The 22,276-nt window shown below is 41.3% G+C and overlaps 1 protein-coding gene across 1 annotated transcript in view; it reads left to right on the plus strand.

The window, feature by feature from the left end:
• LOC147702831 (teneurin-2) overlaps positions 1-22,276 on the plus strand; it is a 1,317,719-nt gene that overhangs the window by 921,963 nt on the left and 373,480 nt on the right. The window contains exons 8-9 of the mRNA XM_086931409.1: positions 1,958-2,153; positions 19,266-19,367. Of these exons, the coding sequence (XP_086787535.1) occupies positions 1,958-2,153; positions 19,266-19,367 (298 nt within the window). The remainder of the gene's footprint in view (positions 1-1,957; positions 2,154-19,265; positions 19,368-22,276) is intronic.

Consider the following 22,276-nt stretch of genomic DNA (forward strand, 5'->3'; position numbering starts at 1 on the left):
TCAGTTAGTTGCAACCTTCATTTAATTGTCCTGCTGTATATCAGAAGGGGTTGTATAAATGCCTAGATAACACTGATTGGACAATGTCTTGTAAGTGTGTATGCACGTATTAGTTAGTGTGAAGCAAGGGAATGCTGTACATTACACAAGGGCTTGGAAGACGATCGTAAATTGTGTACATCAAGTGAGGGATACACAAACACATGTTGCTCACTTTTAGGCACAGGGACATTATAAGTGGGTTTCCCAGATTCACACAATGTTGGGCCTAGCGTGAGGCCAGGAGTTGACCCCGGGTCCCTAGATTACAAAGGCAGCATCTAGAGTTGCTAGGCAATACCACCTCCTCTTCTTTGGTCATTATAAAGTAGCTCAGAGAAACCTTACGGACCGGTGATTTCTTTTTTGTTAACCCCTGTACAGCTATGTTGAGAGACAGATGTTGTTCACTGAGAAGGCTATCTCCACAGACTCGTCTATGAAAGGCCCACCTGCCCCTGAAATCAAAGTGGTTATTGTTGTGAAAAGCCGCTCGCCCTGTGTGCTCTGCAATCCTGCTTGATAAACATCCCATTACCTTGTGCGCTGAGCTAAGGCAATCTTTTCTTCTGGTATGAAATTGTCTTTCACATCCATATGGTAACAAATACACTTCTGCTCCCCTTGTGACCCTTCATCAAATGTGGAGAAAAGACGGAATAACAAGTTGCCTGATTCACCCAGTAAGTACAGAAACGGGAAAACAGTAAATCTCTTTTTTTAAGAAGACAGTGCAATTGTGCGGTTTAAATGTTGCAATACCGAGTAGAGCTTACTCTTCAGGGAGCCACAGATACTCAGAGATGTCTGCAATTCTCTCACTTTGAGAATAGGTTAAGGTACCAACAAACGGCACATGATGTATAAATCACTCCTAGTTATGCTCTGTTTAACAATGAGAAATGGAGATAAAGTAATTTGCCATAAAACACACAGTGTATCTAGCGGGTCAGCCGGGAGTCAAACTAACATTTTTCTTCCCTGCTCGGCTCTAAGTTGTTGATTGCTGCTTGTAGCACAGCTTGGTATTGCAGCAGGAGCCACACACCACTATCAGCCATAAGAAAGGCATGCATTAGGTTTTCTTATTGTTTGGAGCGTGGGTAGTTTTCCACTTGTACGTGTCCCAGTTGCAAAGAGTGAGTTCCAGCTACCAGCATATTTGAGATCAGAAAGTGAGCACCTTAGGACATGCAGCACCATGGATAGCGCACAGTGCAGAATGTCTCACGAGTGCTTCAAAATATCTGATCCCCGAGTCATCCTGCTGCCCCACATGTGTGGACTTGTCAGTGACTGCACTCTTTGGGGGAAGAGGTTGGTGCACTCTAGACCTCACTGCTCCAAAACCACCCAGGGGCTTCTAGGCTACTTTCCATTCATGAGCGGGACAAATCAGTAATGCCTGCGTGATTGAAGCGCTAGTCATGCCCAATCGTTCTCGTTGAAATAGCTTTTTGGAGTCTCAAGTGGGCGAGTGGTAGCCCGGCTTTCTGTTTCTTCTAAATATAGAGACGCGAGTTGATCGAATAGCGCTAGTGCGTAACTTCAGGAGAATTCTGTGTTAGTGCCTTTGAACTATACCCTTTGGATCTAAACCCTACATTTTGTACTATCAAGTTGTAATAAAGGACATCATTGGGTCCCATATGCTCTTCTCCTCCTTACTAGACAATGACACACTCCTCAGACACGATTAAACAAGTCACCTATAAATTAAGGCTCAATTAAGGACGCATAAGTTAGCTATGTTTTTGTGAATCTCTTTTCAGACTCTATCATGACCAAAGATATTGAATCTTAAGAACAAAGACAGGCATGCAACACACAGGTCATGCATCTAAGTGAGATGAGCTGGACTTCAATGGCACATTCATACTTGGGCTACTAAACTCATTGCACTATCTTCTTCTTGCAGTACGACTTCATGGAACGCCTCGACGGGAAGGAGAAGTGGAGCGTGGTGGAGTCGCCAAGGGAACGGCGCAGCATCCAGACGCTCATTCAGAACGAGGCTGTGTTCGTTCAGTACCTGGACGTGGGCTTGTGGCACCTAGCATTTTACAATGATGGCAAAGACAAAGAGATTGTTTCGTTCAACACCGTGGTCCTGGGTATGTCACTCTTTATGATTTATTACTGAATTCCTTACTCCGCTCTATTTTGACCATTCTGGCTAGGGATGTTTTTAAAACAAGTACAACAGTAACTGGTGCTTTATTTCTGAACTCATTATGTGCGGGTGCTGCCAATTAATGTTCGGAATATGTTGCACCTTTGAGTTTTCAATAAAGATTATTTGAGATTGTTTGAAGTACATTCCTTGTCCTGTTCCCATAATGACGTTTGATACAATCGCAAGTCTATGATGCATCTCGAGGTCAAAAAGCATGCAATGTTATTCTGGCACTGCGTACATTTTGCTCCACGGTCCTTTGGCAAGCCTCTGGGTTGTGGTGATAGAAATCCCCGGGTTTTGTCTTTACCAGTCCTTCGAAAGTTTGGAGGGTATGATCTCATGACAGGAATCGGGCAGCTCGTCACTGCATTTTATAACAGACTCTGTTCTCTGACTTCGAATTTTAACATACAAATCATTAGTGTCCAGTTAGTTACAGGAAAGTTAGTCATGATTAAAGCATATAGAATACACATGAACTCTTAGGTTTACAAACTTGTGCTCGTGATGATAAGCAAGATGGCAACTACGGTTTTGTGTTTTGAAACACGGCCCTTGAGCATGACCATTCAAAAGTAGGTAAAAGTAAGATCATTTGTAAAGTGCTTGTTTACGCCTTATTGGTGTGTCCCCACGCTGGACCAGAGATCAGATTCGAGGAGAGAGAAGAAGGGTCAGAAGACATCAGACCTGATTCATTTGAAAATGATTGCTAAACAGCCATGTTTTCAGTTTCTTCCTAAAATCAATTTCAGAGGGAGAATCTCTGAAGACACTGGGAAAAGGATTCCTTAATTTAGCCGCTATGTAGGCAAAAGATTATGGGGCATATGTATCAAAGTCCGTTATTGCGATTCTCAAATAGCGATTTTTAGAGAATCACTATTTGAGAATCGCAAAATTGGATGTAAACAAAAATGTGCATATTTTTGGCGGTACCTTAGCATTCCTTACTTGCGATTAGCAAATTGCGAATCACAATTAAGGAATACCTTCCCATTCATTTCAATGGGCCAGAAGGCCCATAGGAATGAATGGGAAGATATTCTCAATTTGTGATTCGCAATTAGAGAATCGCAAATTGAGAATGCAATTTCAAGGATGCCAGGATGTCAAAAGGACACCCTATTGCACCACTGAAAGGTGCAGGTGGGCACATATGGCACACATACATGCCCTAAGGGTATGTGTGTGCGCCACATAACACTTTGAAATATGCAAAAAAGTTAATTTTTCAAAGAAATCGCAAATTACCATCAACTTGAAGTTGGTGGTAATTTGCAATTTCTTAAAGAGAAATCGCACAACTTGGGTGCTTTTTACATTGCATTTAAGGAATCGCAATTTGCAATTCCTTAAATGCTTTAGCAAAATAAGGAATCGCAAAATTTGCGAATCCCTATTTTGGGAGGTCCTTTGCGATGATACATCCCAAAAGACTTTTTCCCGTTCGCAAATTGGCTGATTCTGAGAATCGGCCCATTTGCGAACAGGAAATGGGCTTCATACATATGCCCCTTAGCTCCCATTCTCGCTTTCCTGATCTTGGGGATACTTGCCAGATTTGCATTAGAAGATCTGAGGTTACGGTTCGGTACATAAGTTTGGACCAATGAGTGAAGCTAGATGGGGACCTGCTTATTTAATTGCGACGTCATATGTATAGAACTTTACAACTGATTCTTTTGGACCCTGGAAGCCAGTGTAGCTGGTCTAGGGTGCCAGATGCGGTGGATCTTTTGGGAAGATTCTGAATCAATCTAGCTGCTGCATTTTGAACTCATTGCAGCAAACTGATATTCCTTTAGAATCACCCAGGTAAAGAGCATTCCCATAGTCTAGTTGAGAAGTAATGAGTGCGTGGACTATGGTTTTTTGATATTTGGTAGGAATTAGATCAAGGATTTTCCTCAGTGTTTTTAGGGGGCCAAAACATTTCTGGCAGTTTTCCTGATTTGGTCTTCAAAGGAGAGTTTTGAATCGAAAACTACTCCCAGATTCTTGACCTTTTGTTTAGGGGCTGGGGGTTCCCCCAAAGACACTGGCCCCCAAGCTGATGTCCATATTGAGGGCATTCTGCCAACCAGCAGAATCTCAGTTTTGTTGGAATTTAATTTTAGACAGTTGTTAGTCATCCAAGAGGCTGCCGTGATTGGTCACATGTATTAACACTGTGATGCTTTTAAGCTGTTTTGTTATCACTGTTTTTTCAAAATTGCACTTTATGCAGTAGCTATACTAACGAGGTCCTGAAGAAAGCCGGGGTCCTTTAACCCGCCACGGCTGAAACTAGTAGACCATTTTCGGTTGATTAATTCAAAACCGACACTGTATATATTTTTTTAATAAGTCCACCAGTGGTCATCAATAAAGGTATCTGGGACCACTGATGTAGCTTTTTTAACTCACTTACACTTTCACTTTCTTGCACTGCATTTTCTATCCTTGTCTCCAACACGCCTATTCTACCAGCGTTTGGCTCGCTGCCAGAAGAGCTGAGGTGACAGGGTTTTCTTTGGTTTTCCAAATGATGACACTGGCCACTAAGGGCAGTTAATGGGAATCCTTACTTTTCTGCCCTCCTCAGGGTTTCTTCTGGCATGAATTCGCATTTGCGTCATCATTCTTTCACTATCACTGATTGTCAGACAGTTAAATGATCTGGTGTAAGTCCTGCTCCTATCTTCGTTCTGTGTAGATTTTCTTACTAGACCTCCAGTTTCCTTTTGTTGTTTATTTGTAATAATATGTGCCAGGGGTTTCATATACATAGTAAACAAAGTAGGGCTCAGGATAGAGCCCCGGGGGACTCCTTTAGCGGAGTGGGACAGGTCCTATTCACAAGATTCGAGTGTTACTTGGAATGATCAACCCCGCAAGAAGGGACTAAACCATTCTAGGCCTTACTTCTTATGTCAAAATCCTGAAGCCTCTGGATCAATATGTCATGTGACACCGTGTCGAAGGCTGTGCTCAGGTCGAGTAATATCAGGCCGAGGTATGGCCCATGTCTGCGCTCTGTCTCAGTGTTTCCTCTGCTGGATGACGGCAGACTCTGTAGAGTACATTGCCCTAAAACCGGATTGTGGGGGGTCTAGTAACTCTTTGGACTCTAGGAAACTAGTAAGACAGTTGTTAGCATGCTTCTCTAGTATTTTTGCCCCAAACGGAAGGAAGGAAATATGTCTCATGTCTCATTCTGGCAACAATGCTGTAAAGTACATCATACCATATTTAATAATAGCCGCTGTTTTCACCACAGTTTATGAGGTCATGTAAGCCTGTAACCTGTCTTTTATATGGATAATATATTTACTTATTTCAGGACGGCATTCGAGAACCAATCAAAAGCCATTGTCAAAATATTGCTCTTGTCTTGGTTAATCACTTTGATGTAGTTCACTCTATCAGATTGCAGAGCTTTGAGGATCTGACTGAGATATTAGAATCTTGCAGTGGGTGTTGGAATTTCTTTTTTCTCAGACTTCAATTTTCATTTAAATTATTTGTCCTGAAGCTGGTTCAAAAACCAATCTAACACTATTTTTTCTTCTTTGCTAAATCAAAAAAGATTTTTAAGATGTAAATGCTTTTACGGTATGGTAATACTTTTTAACTTGCAGCACTCATTTAAAAAGTCACTGTTTTCAGCATGATTCTGTTTATGACATTTGGGCATCATTAGGATGGCTGGGGGACTTTGTCAGCCCGCCATCCTGACGGTAAAAGAGACCGCCCGCCATATATGTGGGGGTCCTGAGGGTGACATTAGGTTGCGCCGCCACACTGCTGGGCACATCCTGCATTTTTAACATTGCAGTGGGCAGTGCTTTCACCACCGCCCGCCCAAATGCCAAAACTGCATGTCGTGATTGTGCATGCACAACGTGGCAGGCACAGTGTGGTGCCTGCCATGTTGTGCATGCACATGTAGGGGGGTACCATAGGTACCCCTATGTACCCCCCAACATCGTGGTGGCCCACAACTGGCCCCCAAACTCGAAATCCGCATGCCTTTCCATGGCGGCGGCTCCCTTCCACCTGCATCCTGATATGGATGGCGGTGTCTAGCAGACACCTACACCATATTAAACCCTTTTCCGCCCGGTCGACTGGTCGACTGGGCATAAAAGCGGCAGACGGTCTTCCTGTCTTCTGTGGTCCCCCGCCATATTAGTATGGGGGAAATGGGTGGCGGGCGGGCTAGGATGTAGGGCGGATCACCACCGCCATGCGGGCAGGAGCGATCCACCCTACTTCCTAATGGGCCCCTTAGTTTGTTGTTAATCACTGGACACATAGAAGAAGCGTTGCTTTCTATCAGCAGTCCTCACTCACTTTCCTGTGCAGAAATTTTGTCTATCCAAATTTTAAGACACAATGATGCTTTTGAAGCACACAAACATATTTGCACCTTTTCTTAGCTGGCACACCTCTTTAAAGATATTAATCGTACACTTGGCTTGCTTGTTTGATTCTGTTATACTGTACCCTCATTATATTCCATTTAGAATAATGTGCTTCTTCTTTTGCTGGTTTGAGTGCAAAGTTTTTAGTGTGAGTCGCAAATGTTTTAACTTAGTTATGCAAGAAAGACATCTGTGGACACAAAATCCAAGATCATGCTTAACATAATCTTAACTACTTGATTTTCTGACCATTTATGGACAGTGTGCATGTATACCATACTTTCGGTATTGGTTGCTGGAAGGTTGGCTTTTCACAGCAGAGGATGAACATGAAAACAGCATGAAAGTGCTATAAAGTATATAGACACAGGAATTTACAGCCATTTACCAGGGCCTTTCTGAAACTGAAAACTCATGGAAACGTATTCCAAGAAAAGGCAGAAGTTTGGAGAAAAAAGAGACCATCCCTGAACTTTATTATGGTGTAAAGGAAGTGGGTTCTGCCAAGGCTAAAGATATATATACTTAGGCACAATTTGGAAATTCCTACTTTGTTAAACGATATAGAAATTTAGAGCCAAATATTGAAACCAACAAGACTAAAAACGTTGGAAATTTACTAAGTCCTTGGAGTGAATTTCTTATGTTTTGTTTTAAAATTTCACTGATAGGTTCAATTAGAATGTTATACATAAGTAATGGACACAATATGCAATTATAATGTGGCAATAAAATCGTAGCCATTCACTACTCTCCATTTCAAAATGCATAAAATTCAGGAAGAAGAAAATCGATTCAGTGATGTTTTTCTCAGGATAGCTTTTCTGGCTGCAAAAACAGCCGTACTCATAATGAGATCATTACGTCTGACCTTTAAAAGAAAAAATCAAACTAATTCATTGATTATTTTGAATGAGGACAGTCACTTGTAATGTCTTTGTAGATCTCTTTGCTCTTTTAGCTTTAACACCAATAACAATCCTCATCTGGTCTCATTTTATGCAATTATCATAAAGCTTTATCTCACCTTAACTAATACGCTCCCGTTGTTACACTTGTTTTTCAGGTTTGCAACAAATATTGCATGTGTGTGTTTGCTGCTAGAAGTGCAAATTGAACACATGTCTAAAAAGTTATTAAAAATTGCAGATGGTTTATGAAGAAAGTCTGCATGTACTTGCAAACTTTGAATTATTCATTAGTTACCAAAGGGATCTATCTAATAGTGCAACTAAAGCACAAAAGAAAGACCGCCCCTTGCAATTTGGCAGACCTTTGCTGCTGCTGGCCTACCGTTTAATCTAAGTTTCGGAAGCTCTTTATTCACTGCAGTGTACAGCATGATGCATTTCGGCGATTTAGCCTTCCTCAGATGCTGATGACCGCCAGGTGACGCCTTCTCCTTCTTTTGAAACTCCTAGGGCACTCCCATAGGTGGGAGGTCAGCTGATCCAATCGGTAGTTCGGGCAGAGGCAGTATGATGTCCAACTACCTCTCCCAGCATGCACCAGAAGTAGTCTGTGTGGCAGCTGGATCGTGCTCGCATGAGCGCTGAGTTTGCCTCGCAAAAGAGGGGCCGTGTTGTTGCAGGTGAGCCCGTTTCTTGTGTGCACAGGGCTCCCTCCAGTCCCCAACGCCTCCACCTCCAGCAGTGGACCAAGTCGGGCCGTGAAGCGGTACACATACACCATTCAGTGATAACAAACCATGATGTACGAGTTTTATCTCATGGTTCACGAGGACAGTTCCTTCATAAACGTGGAACTTGCTTTATTTTGATCTGTCCCTCACATTCTCACTTGTGACCATAGAAATCTTCTCTTTGCCACCCTATCTATGTAAATATGCATATTGCATTGCAATGATTGTTCATTCTTGAGACTGTCCTCAAGTGGTGGGGGAAACCCTATGGAAGTTTATGGGAACTTGTTTCCACTCTTGCTTATTGACCAGATCTTCGCAATGATAGCACATGCGCAGGAATGTAACACACCAACCAGATTTGGGTGGATTTTTGTTGTGGCATACAGATGCACACCCATAATGGAAGTTATCCCTCAGATAGGCTGCAGCATGAGGAGTAAAAGCTGTATTGATCCCTGGTGCTATATTCAGTAGCGGCCCGTGCAGGTAGGAGCAGTGGGGCAGGGCGAGGAAGGAGTCAAAAGACGACAGTGAGAGAAAATGAAAGGTAAAATAAAGAAAACCACTTGCCTTGCACTCGCCGCATCGCCGGCTCTGCGATGCGGTGAGCGCAAGGTAAGTGTTTTTATTTTTTTATTTTTGTATTTAGTTTTCCCTTGTCGTCCGTCACCTGTCGACTCCCTCCCCACCCCGCCTCACTGCTCTTACCTGCAATCGCCGCTCCTGACATATTACAGACATTTGGCACTCATGCAAATTACAAGACAATTCATCTTGAAATACAAATTAATTTATATATGTCATAGAAGTTTTAACAAAAAAGGATTCCATATGAAAATCTTAAAAAAACATATATAGCAAATTTACTTTGTGTTGATTTCCTACTTATGCATGTAGAAAATGGAATAAACGATATTTGCCTCCGAACATAGCCCCGTCTTTCACAAATAAAAAGTGACAAAAAAATCTCTCCACTTCTTAGTATGCAAACCGAGCTTGAAAAGCAAAAAAATATGTTGCGATCAGTTTCATGTAATGCAGATACGTCTTGCACCAGTCCCTATCACACTCTTGTTTCTTGTAAAGTGTCAGTCCAATGGACACTGTTCTCTTTGAGTAGCTTTACTAATAGCTAGAGGCAACCTTGAGGACTGAGGGAATACAGCTTTCTGTTCGTGCACCTGACCTTTACGCCTGGGTACTCCTAATTATTTGTCATCAGATGAGCAATTAACCAAGAGTGTAACATTCTGTCATTACTGAATGAATTACCCCGTGCTCTGGAAATGCGGGGGAGGCTAATGTCAATATTGCCACTCGAGCCCACTTCAAGCCCTATTTTGTAAATGTATATGATGTAGCTCAAACAGTAGATATACTTGTTTTGAGGAAGGCAGTTATGGCAGACACATGTATTCTTCATACATGAGAAAGGTAGCTATTATCCCCAATGTATATATTGATGGTGTAAGAACGCTGAAATCCACCTACAAAAAAGTAGTAGGTGATTCAAAATATGTGGTGGCTAAAGAATCTGACTAGGAGGATATTAGGGTGGTATGATCTATCCCCAATTTCTGGCATTTTTTGGTCAATGGCTGGTTGGCAGCATCATTTATTCCACTTATTATTAGAACATTGTGCTGAAGATTTTGCACTTGAAGCTCTACTTCCTAGTGAGTTTCCCATAAAAAATTATACTCCCAGAGTAGTCCATACAGCGTCCACTCCTTTTTATTGCAGTATGCACTGAAAACCTTCTTAGATCAAAATAAGGGTAAGTGTATCTTATCTCAGTCCAGCTCGTTTCTTTGTACCATTAATTTATTTACTCTATTTATTACTCAAAAATGAGATTGCCGCTAGAGAAGGCTATATGTTATTGACATTCAAAGTAATCCCACTCTAGGTTTAATGAAAGGGTAGGGACCCATGAACATTGTCAGAGAGTATTGATAATGACAATGACGTATGTTATACTTAAGGTAGAAGTGTTTGCCTGGGATTCCTAGACCGCTAGAAAGAATTTAAATCAGTAGACAGTCATGTTTTTTCGGAACACCTTCTAGTGACCATCATTTCATTGTTAGCATTGCATTGTTCTTTGTCCATGCATTGTCAGGCATTTATTATTATGCAGGAGCCAGTTACAGGCTTTAGGACAACCGTCTAGTTCTTTTAATCTGATTTTTGTGCCTGGGAAGCCCTCGTGTCTTTAAATATTTCCCCAGTTGTCATCCAAAAATAAAAGCATTCCTCAGTTTTTAGATGTGCTGTGACACAGTCCTTAAGACTAGGCTGTCCGTTACTTGTATTAGCAAAGCGCTTATCACCATTTCTAAAATAGTCCTAAAAAAGTGAATGTGCTCCAGGAAAAAAACTTCTTTAACTTTTTCTGTAATTTTATTACAATGAAGGGTGTATGGTAGTTCTCATTTTGAAACTAGTTAGACGTGATCTTGAAATATTTTTAAAGTTAAGAATACTTTTGGTTTCGTTCAAATATGTATAAAATTGTGCAAATATGTTTCATTCAGAGAATGTTTAGTTGGACTTGTCCACACAAGAAAAGCTAAAGGGCTGTCCCAAATTTCAATTTTCATGGGGAATTTATACCAAATTTAAAGGAGAAGAACGAGAACAAACTTTCGTGTCCAAGGTAGTCTGGTTCATCGACTGGTTTGGTGTAAATAATTTTATGACGTTTACAATTCAAAACATGTAGATGTCGGTAGCTTCTGCACAATATTTCAGAAATAGAAATTTGAAACGTAGCTTAAATTGTGATTGTGATTGTGAAGAACTGATCATTTTCGTTCTGGGCACAATTTTTCAGTTTGTAGACCTGGAGTTATTGTGCGAACAATATAGTAAACAGTTTCTGTTGGAGGTGTCGGAGACAGGCAGAACTGGAGCGATTCAAAGACCTTTGTTCCAAAATGCTGTCATTTTTCCTTATGATTTCAAAGTGTTTTTTAGGTCGAGCCTGGGTAGTGCATGCACTGCTCTGCGAGGCATGCTATATATAGGTATGGACTTGAAGCTCCGCTAACTCTCTGCCCATATTTTTCATTGGCTTGTGTCAATGCTCTTTGTAAGCTGTGGCTTTTCATTGGTCAATAGCCTTAGTAGTTCCTCATTAGTACTGCCTTGTCTCTTCTTGTAACCTCCCATGGGGACTGGACCTCTTGTGTGTGTTGTTACTCGGTAGTCTTTATTTACAGACTCTAAGCACTATTTTGTTAAATAATTTTCACCTGCCTGCTATTGCCGGCAAGACATGCTCTCTTCTAACGCTTTATTTTTTTTATAGCACAGCCTTTGGTTTATTTGCGGCGCCAAATGAGAGCACATGTTTTTTTCTCCATTTATTCTGGGGATTTTTTGTTTACAAGAGCATCTTGCTGCGCTTTAATGTTAATGGAGGCTGCACCCCTTTCTTTAGACGAGCTGAGTCTAAAGAAAGGTCCGCTGCTGTTATTAAAGTGAAACCGCGGTATGGGGCAAAAGCATTTGTTTGTCAACCTAACAAACAAATGCTTTTTTTTGTAAAAGCGCTCCATACTACGTTTTCACTTTAATGATGGCCGAGCTTTCACTTTAATGGCAGCTGCGCCCCTTTCTTAAGACGCGGCTTGTCGAAAGAAAAGTGTGCAGCCGCTATTAACATGAAAGCATGAAACATGGGGCGCTTTAAAAAAAAAAAAGTCTTTGCGTTGCAATAGGTCTCGCATTTGCGAGACTTCAAGCTATTGTCATTTACATTGCTTATAGTTGAATCTTTGTAAATGCGAGACCTGTTGCATTGCAAATGCTTGTTCCTTTTTGTGACGCATATTTGTTTTGAATGTTACTATTGTACCATCATTTCCCATATGTTTTTTTCATTGAATTTCCTAGAATACGTAGCTATGTACTTTGGCCACCTTGCCCAGATAGAAAGAAGTTTGTGTACCATTAACTTAACACTGAGGTAGCTGATCACATTTACATGTCAAAGAGCCTGCATCTTCTGTGCAAGAATCTTTGCCAATCCAGAGGACCATACGACTGCTGCGGCGTTAAATAAAGATGAATACCCAGTGTATGGCATTACTTTATGCACAATGACACATGTCCTGGATGAGTTAGTGTGCCAAAGCTGTGCATAAAAATCCTCAATCAAGCCTTGGTACTACTTCACAACTGGAAAATTAAACCCCCTCCGCATCACTACAAAGAGACACTAGCGAAGTAATCTGCCACTCTGGGACTGCGGTTCACGACAAAGCCGGAGGTAATAGCTGTAATAGCCAGTCTGGGTTCTTGACAGGGCCACCGCAGTAATTGGATGGAAGTCCAGTGAGAAGAACATCATTTTCAGTCAGTTCAGAGGTTCTCTTGCACATGCCTATTATTTTAACGTCTACCAACAAGAGGCGCCACAAGGCGGGTACCTCTGCGCACTGTGATAAGAAAGTGGCAGTCAATTGTCGACCTTATTTTTCACTAAATGCAGCCTTGGTCCAAGAATAAGCACCTCGGTGATCCTTGAAGCCGGACGAATGTCATGCTTCAAGGGGTTCATTTCATTCTTGTGATGTTTTTATAGCGCAGGCTCTTAATTCCACGTCTCTTTTGGAAAAAGCACATCGGTTGTGGTGTCAAGTGAAGAGCCCATTGAGAAAGCAACGCGCGGGGAAGTGTACCTGTGCTGGGATTCAGGGAGGAAGCATTAGAACTCTAAAATCCATAGGGAAAATGTGAAATAACCACGCCGCTAATTGATTGAAGTGTCTTTGTGCATCACACACAGGACTGATTATCATACTCTACCTTGACAACTGAGGCATGTTAGCATCTCGTTCGGGGGTGAGGATGTGAGTGTTGGGCCAACTACTCAAAAAAATAATAGTAATAAGTGCTTTGAATATATTAATTTATTTGTTACTATTATTATTACTGGTTAATTATTATTGTTAATACAAATATTAATAATCAATAATTTTTTTGAAGTTTTCAAGTTCCTCGGGCTACTGGGACTTAATGCGGTACTTAATATATATACTTAGGAAGGTCGACTGGCTGATCTACAGTCACAACATTTTGAATGTGGACTATAGTGTTGTTCAAACATCTTATCAGGGCCTATTTAGCTCAGCGAGCTGTCTTAGGGGTTCTAAGCATATCCATGACCAGCGACCAAAACTGAATGTCTCGTACGCGTTTGGCAAGTTTTTGCAAGAACATCTTGGAAAGGGCTGTCACAAGAGTTATGACCGTGAAACAAGAGCTCTATATTTTACAAATGCTGGCAGATTTTGAACATTCTGGAATGGATGCCTAGGTTATATGCACTTAAGTGCTCATGTTTAGTGTCTATGATGCCACAAAAATTGTTTCATGGGAATTGACTCCTCTTTTTGCGCCAAGAAAGGCTTCTGGGATGAAGCTGCCTGGCATCCATCAACTCCAGTCAGGGCATAGGACATTGTCCAGTTGTTGCAGTGTGGTCAGAGCAGCCAGCACTGGGTCTGAGTAAGGTCTCTTTCTTTCTCTTTCACCAATGAGATTCCGTTTTAAAGTGGCTGCACATTGAAGGAATGCTAATATTTTGAAAGAAAATAACATAGCTAGAGTAGATTGATTTGAGAATGTTTTCCACTTTTTCAAAAGCAAATACAAACTGGCTTCTTTTAAATCCTTTGAAATCCCTTGACATCCTTCACATTAAATTCATATTAGTGCCAGGAATTTTAAAATATAACTACTGATAATACCCTTAACAATATATAAAAAAAATCAAAATTTGTCATCTGTAAACATAAAAAAATTAGAATTAAGACATTTTCATAGACAACAATGGAGAACGTTTGTGTGTGTAGTTCATTTATGTGTACGAAGCCATCATTTCAACCTTGATGAGAAGAGGTATTTTAACAATAGCAAAGCTTGTGAAAATTAATACTGAAATGTCAGTCAATGAACTTAGCCAACATCAACTCCTGTTTATAAATAAGGGCATTGCATTGGGAGCATGCTGAAAGTAAATTACAGTGCATAACATTTAGTTTATTTAGTGGAGTAAAAGACACATTGATGGGAATCTGTCTCATTCTCATTCCTGATGGAGAAATTGTAAAAGAAAGAGCTCCAGTTTCTTGCTCAGAGATGCCTGTTTATGTTCAAAAGAGATGGCAAGTCCACATGGAGTCATAAGACCATAAAAGACAACACTGCGATGTACCTGAGTTTGTGCTATAAATGTTGCACAAGCAAATACAATCTAGACTAATAACTCTGCAATGCACTGACAACAAGGAGCAAAGTGTAACATTCTTGCAGGCAGATACAGACGTATATAAAAACCCATCACCAAAGCTCTGGGTCAACTTTTAAGAAGGTGGGTTGCAATATCCTAACATCTCCATTGACGTGGTTATTATTGAATGCAGGTTGGAGGATTTGTCCATGGTTCACACATCTTCCTCTCCAGTAGGCCTTAGAGCTGTTTCATGACATATGTGACAATGGATGTTGATTGAACTGCAGGTACACCAGCCTCAGAGCCGACGAACCACCCTCCAAGAAAGACCCCAACCACCTCCGATGCATACAACTGAACACCAGCTCCGCACACAATCATGATGTTGAGCTCTGCGGTGCCTGCGATGCTGTGCATGGAAGTGAACAGCATGCCTTCCTGTCATTGTGGCGGGCGGTGCTGAGTGCACCACCAGCCACAATAGTAGGAATGCAGGATGCGCCGGCCACTGTAGCGGGCACATCCTAATGCTAGCCACGGGGCCCCCGCCCTTATGGTGGGCGGTCCCTTTCACCGGTCCGCCCGTCATCCTAATGACCCCCTATGTATCTAGGCATGCATGCAGTACAGAAATGTATATGGTGTTTTTACGACTTATCGCACTAACTGCATTCATGGTGCATTGTGTAATCAACAGTCTGCATTTCTTACAATAAGAAATGCAGCAAATAGAACGACTGCGATGCTTAAAAACAAGAAATCTCTACAAATATTCTCTGGACATATTATATTTACTGTGATTATTCAAATGCAAGCCTTGTGAGACACTTGCTTTATTCTCCTGGGGACTTCAGTATCTAAGAAACAAACACAGGAAGCAGTCTCTTACCTGTTGGCAAATTTTCAAAAGTAGTCATTTAATGTGTAAAAATTTTCTTATGATGGAAGACGGTCTTCTAAATAAACATGACTATTTTTATATACCTTATCTTCCAGATGGGAAAAAGTTGGTCTGGCAGGCAGCAACTTCACAATTATTTTATCCTTTAAATTAACCAACCTGATGAGCTATGTAATAAGATGTTGTCTCTTAATGATCAACAGGAATGTGACAGTTCTACTATTAATTGTGTAGGGAACTCACATTTGCAAGTGTCAAAGGCTAGACAGTGGGCAGTCCATTGTCGTTTTTAGAGGCTCCCAAGTGACCCATTCCAAAAGCCATCCTGGTTTTCTCTGGTATAACACAAATTACAGATTGGGCCCCTTAAGAACAGGAGTGCCTGAGCAACCGTGTGTGATCAAAATAAAAGACACAAAAAATGTCCAAGGGTCTGGGCCCCCTATTGCCTGACAGTTCTTGAAAGGCTGAGGTTTTGGATCTGGATAAGACCAGACCAGGCTAGGAGCAAGCAGGGCAGGAGAGGAGATTGCAGAACTGGGGCATGACCATAGTTGACAGGACTGGAGCATGGCTGGAGCTGTTGAAGTGCTGGACCAAGCAGGTAGAAATGTGAGCAGAAGTGAGAATGATTGGAGTACAGGCACGTTTCAGTTCTGTCCATGTAGTGGATGGCATGTGTAGTATGTCACAGTGCAGAGGGTGTGAAATATAGAGGCTTCAGGGCAATGCTAACCTACTTGCCACAGAGGGCATAGACCCACGAGAGGAGTGGACAGGGGGTGGATCATCTCTCTGCTGATTGTCATACATTGCTGCAGGAGAGATGGCAGTAAGAGCACATGCAAGCAAAATAGAGAATTAACCTATATGACATGCAGCTGCCAGAGGGTTGCTGGGCCACAAGTCAAGAGCTATGGCTAACCACAGCACGCAGAACAACTGCCCCAAGTTAGGCAGACAGTAAGACTCATTTGCTTCTATTTATATTTATGCATAAGGAGTGCACAGTGATGAGCAATGCTGATAGGATAGGTAGATGATGAGCCGGACTGATGAAGCTTGCACTTGTATCCTTGGCTTCATGTGTTCCTTCCCAACCAATACATTACTTAGGGCCTGATTGTGACTTTGGAGGTGTAGGAGCAGATCGCCACACCATTGTCCTGCTCCCTCATTGCCAAAGCTGCCCACCTGCCTGGCAGATTATACGTTTTCTCATGTTCTGGTGGGCGGGCGGTGAGGCGGTCCCTTGGCAGTGCCTATAAGAAAGGCACCCCAATGGGATAGTCAAGTGAAGTTCCTGCTTTGCATGGACTGTGCAGTCCATGCTGCGCCGGAAAGGGGGCGCATGCACACAGGGGGAACACCGCCATGAAAATGATGGCAGTAGGGAAACTCATAATATACTTGTCAGTTGCGCAGATGTACCGCCAATTATATTGCTTCCCTAGAATGCAGAGCCACCACCAGGGGTCTTGGACCCCTGGCAGTTGCAGTGGTTCACTGGAGTACTGACCGCCGTACTCGTAATTCAGTGGTTGGACCACTGGTGCAGCGGTCTTCAACCGCCACCGCAAGTTTGGTGGTCCCATGGACCACCAAACTCGTAAGCTGCCCCTTAATCAATTTCACTATACACCAGAGGTCTTAAAACTTTTTGATGTCGAGACCCACTTGTTAAACTTTTTTAGGCATAAGGACCCCCTTCGGACAAAAATTTGTACTCTTCATTATCGCAACTATCAGCAACTGTTGCTTCGCTGTTTTGTCACAGCGATGCAACAATATTCATAAATAAGGCCCTCTTTACGTTTTTGAGGTATTTTACCATTAGGTATCGACATCAAAATAGCGTAGTAAATGGAAAATAAATAAAAAAGTTGCTACTCAGTGGGAAATGCACTGCAGTACATTATGAAACCTCTATTAGTTAAAGCACTGCAGAGGTCTACATGTAACCAGAGAGCCACAGGATTACATATTGGTTGGTTCAGTGGAGACTAGTGATGTGCATTATTAGTGCTACAAGGTCACAGCCTGTGACAGAAAGCCCTGCGAATATGTAAGTCATTATTTCATACTTATATTACACAGTGTCAGATAGAATGCTGTAAAAGGTGGAAATGGCTTTACGATAAAATGGTGCCTTCAAAGCGTAGACTTTAATAATGCCAAAGTTTGTAATGCAATTTTTTTTCATAGCTGTCCCTTCAACACCTCTTCAGGGGTACTAAGGGCTGTCTAAATGCAGTTAAAATTAAAGCAAGCACTTCTAAGGCCCAGTTGGTAACGCTTTGCACTTCCACTCACAAAAACCAAATCTTTGTTATCACAAAGCTTGGAGTGATTTGATTAATTAAAGCCAGATCTTACTGAATGAATTCTTGTGGCAGTCCCTACCATCTTGTGTGGCTCGCCGTCTATCCTTATGCCTAATTGCCAGGAAGGCTTCCTCTTTTAGCCCGGGGCTTATAAATGAAAATAGATTTAAATGAAGTAAGAAATTAACAACGAGAAATAAGCCAGAACTACTCCCAAGCATCCTTTACACTTTTACATTTTCATTTCATTCAGAGAGCAGCTGATAACGATCTAAATCACCCCCGGGAGGGCTTTCTTTTTTCTAAGCACATTTTGAATTGCAGAGACAAGTGAAGCGGGGGAATGTGCGACCCCATTGCCAGGACTCCAGGGCCCCCCTGGGGGTCGCGCCCCACAGTTTGAAGACCTCTGCTATACACCATCATACTTCACCACCAAGTAACCAGCAAATTATACATTTGTTGCAATACATACCCCTTTGTTCCTGTTATGATTGAACATGGTGTCTATACTTGTAGTACGGTAGAAATCTGAATCATTTCCTTCATCATCTGAAGTGTCAGAAGGAAGGTATGAAGATAAACACCAAGATTGACAAGGCTAATTTCTCAGTGGCCTGCAGTGGTCTGGAAGACATTAATGGTTGATACTTTGAACATAAGAGGTCAATAGTTGTACATCTGTAATAACTGACCCCTTCCATGCAGCTAGCATTAACTTATAAGGATGACACATGGATGAAGGTGGGATTGACTAAATTTGTGGGCATCTCTTGAGACGTTGGAGAGCTAGTGATCTGATATAACAATTCTACAATACTTTCTTCAGTTTCTCCTGTGACCCTCACTCCTTGGATTCACATTTCACACCCCCAACTACTGCTGGCCCATTGTGCAAAACTAGATGTTTCTGCTTCCACACCCTGCTCACCTAGGTCAGTCATCTCTTCACAACAACTTTTTTGTAATAAAGTACGCTTAAGTTCTCCAACATCAATACCCCCTTGGACAAAAGTGATAATAATGTAAAAAAGAAAACACAACATATTTCTGTGTTTCATTCTACGTCTCACCCTAAGCTCGAACTGCCTCCTGGAATCCTGGCAATCTCCAGTTGGACGGCGAGTTCCTCCAAAGCCTGTGTTTCTGCATCTGAGCTTGTGAGCTAACAGACTAAACATGCGATTACTATTGCTCGCCTTCTCCGAGTGATGATCCTGCCAGTAGCCACTGATGTCCTGAACAATCCCTACAGACACAAAAAATATTTTTTTCAAAAACATGAAAATATCCATATCTCAAATTATACATAGCCTTTGCACTCATCTTTCCAGTAGCCACGACTTTTCCCTGTTGACTGCCCCGGTGCATTACTGTGTTATATTTCTGCTCAATCACTGTTCGTGGTATACATTTTGTTTGCAAAGAACTTTTAGTGAAAAGTAATGAGTATAACTGAGACTAATCTAACGCAGGGCAACTCAATAGGGGTGAAATTCATTTTGCTCTTCTGTTTTTTTCCAGATTCAGTCCAAGATTGTCCTCGGAACTGCCATGGAAATGGAGAATGTGTTTCTGGTGTTTGTCACTGTTTCCCGGGATTCCATGGTGCAGATTGTGCTAAAGGTATATTAGAACTAACATGAATTTGATTTTGCACTGCACGTTTAGCAGGTGTGGTAGAACTTTTCGCAAGCTGCCATTACATTACCAGTCCAAGAACATGCAGCAAAGTTTGATCAGGGGGCGTCCAAATTGTTGCTAGATCATGATTTTACGGATCTTGTAGCCATTCCTCATTATGTCGAAGCTTATGCTTTATAAGCCAGCGGCGAGGGCGGATATTGACTTAGGCTGACAAATGACAAACGAAAGTGGCCACAGAAGATGTAATTTCAGTACTCCCTGTAAAAACTGATACATTAGAAGAAACCTCTTTGATGATTTTGCTTTCTGAGGAAGACTGAGCATTACAGACCCGGCACATCAATGTCCCCTGGGCGTCACTTCTATTTCACGCTGTATGTGGTCCACATTCAACCAATATAAATAAATGAAGAGTTGTCCTGCTTAAACATATTAAAACTATAATAGGAAGCAGTTTTATATACACCCTCTCCCAAAATATGCTATGTTTTGTAGTGTGGTATGTATCACATATTTCTATCACCGTATTCAACTTGTTCTTTACATAGCCTTGAAAAGTTGGAAGTAGAGTAAGTCCTCAGATGTTGAAACCTGTGACCTGCAGCTTTCACTAGATTTCAGGGCAGTTGTATTAAGGCAGTGACCAACATCTCCAGAGTGATTGCAGACACTTTTCGAATTATTTTTGGTCAATGAAAGAATATATATGTAGCTCCTGTTAAGAAGGTAATTGTTGTTGCACGCACCTGTTAATTAGGTCTAAATAAAGATCTTATGCTCCATTGTAAAATCTGTGCCTTGACAATTCCATTGAAAGCATACAACCACAATATGGTGATATGCATGTGGAAAGAAAAAGGAGAGGGGACTCATCTGTGCCAGTGGTAGTAGATCTGGTGGTTTAGTGGACTAATGCATCTACTGTACAGTCCTGTGTTTGACTTCATGGTCACAGGATCAAATCCAACGGGTCCGCTCAGCCTTTCATCTTTCTGAAGCTTATATAATGATTATCATTGAGTTGGGTAGCCATAAACATCTGTTATTCGGTGTCAAGATACTCTTCGGTAAACGTGCACTAAGCAAATATAACACATGGGGGTGCGCAGCTCACAAAGTCCAACAAACCAAAATTATGTAGAAAAGTCACTTCTTTATTTGAAATGAATTGTCTTAAAAAACATTCAATTCAAATCTTCTAGGCTGATGATTTGAATTGAATGTTTTTTAAGACAATTAAACTGAGAAATATCCTATTTTTGAAGGAAACTCTTAATGCAAGTTCAATACACTGACTGAATTTCTTCCACCATAGGACGATAATTCTGGAGGAATTCAGCGGATGTATGCTACTCAATATTTATAGCTTCTTTCAGAAATTGTAAGATTGAAGGATTTTTAGTTCCTTTAAAACTCTACAAAATACCTGTTTTTCAATAAAAAGTGAAAAAAGTTGAGAGTGGAAACTGCAAATCAACACAGCTGAACCTATAATCTTACAACAAAGGGGAGCGAGAGAAAGGAAACGTACAGATAAAGAAAGACTAAGAATGGAAGAAATGTGTTAAATTAGAGACGATGGAAACATTTAGACAAATGGATAGAGAAGCTCTGAAAGAAACAAAAGGACAGCCATAGACATAAAATGAGTAAAGGAAGGTAGAAAGTGTGTGAGAGAAATGAGGAAATAAACAAGAAAGTGATAAAGAGAAGACGTGATTATGGTGAGACAAAGCGCGCAGGATGGGCAATAGGAAGAATAAAACATGACCTGAGGTAAAATACAATGGATTTGAGAAACTTTGAGCCTACAATTTTCTTTCAACAATGGATTCCACACCCGTAGAATACAGTGCCGGAGAGCCATATTTTTCCAAAATGCTGAATGAAGCTGAAAAATGCATGATACTCTAAAAACTGTTTTTTATCGTTATTTCTTTATACCAGTTTGAAACAATAAAAATTGACTGAGGCACAAAAGGGAAGGCTATGTTTATATTTCTGTTACAGTTTTCAAACACTAAAATAATGAAGAGGTTATATGTAAATGTATATAGCAGTGTAATCACATCTTACATCAGTTATGGCATAGCATTTCATTTAAAGACAAGCATTGGCACAGCCTAAACAGTCTCATCATTTGAGACCTATTTGCGTTCCTAATGCCTTTCTTGGGTAATATGGACCCCGTAGATGTGTGTGCATCCACAGCAGCCATATTTGAATGTGTGTTTTTCAAAAATAACAGATGCATTCAAAGATTGAGGTCAAGGATAAGCCTGCAACTATGGCAAATCCAAATAGAACAATTGCATCTATGGCAGCCATACTTAAGTGCATTTGTAATTTTTGAATAAACCAATTCAAAGATAGGTGCAATGGATACAAGTGCATCCATAGTGACGATTTTTGAAAGGTTTGTTAAAAAAAAAAAACATTTCTTGGTGCCTGCCATGCATGCATGCATGAGCACTCGCTGGTGGCCATCTTCAAATGGTAAGACCAATTTTAAGATTAATGCTGACCAATACCAAATACATAAAACAAATTTCGTTGCCTACGCTGCATCACATTTGGCGATGCAGCGCGGGCAACGAAATTCGTTTTATTCATTTTTTTCGTTACTTACCTGTAATGGTCCATATCCTGCATTTTCAAACCCCACACCCTGCCCCTCCCCCGCCTGACGTCACTCCCCCGGTATAACGCTCTGCACGGGCCGGGCCTGATACCAAATGAAACACAAAAGAAAATTATAGTGGGACATGGAGAAATCAGCAAGGAGGCAATAACACTGAAGAGTGAAGGGGAATATTTTTTAAAATGTGCAGTCTGGGAATCAGTTGGGAAACTAACAACTGAACTGGTGAAGAAGACACAACATGGAG

This window comes from Lissotriton vulgaris, chromosome 7 (assembly GCF_964263255.1).
Source record: "Lissotriton vulgaris chromosome 7, aLisVul1.2, whole genome shotgun sequence".
Classification (NCBI taxonomy): Eukaryota; Metazoa; Chordata; class Amphibia; order Caudata; family Salamandridae; genus Lissotriton; species Lissotriton vulgaris.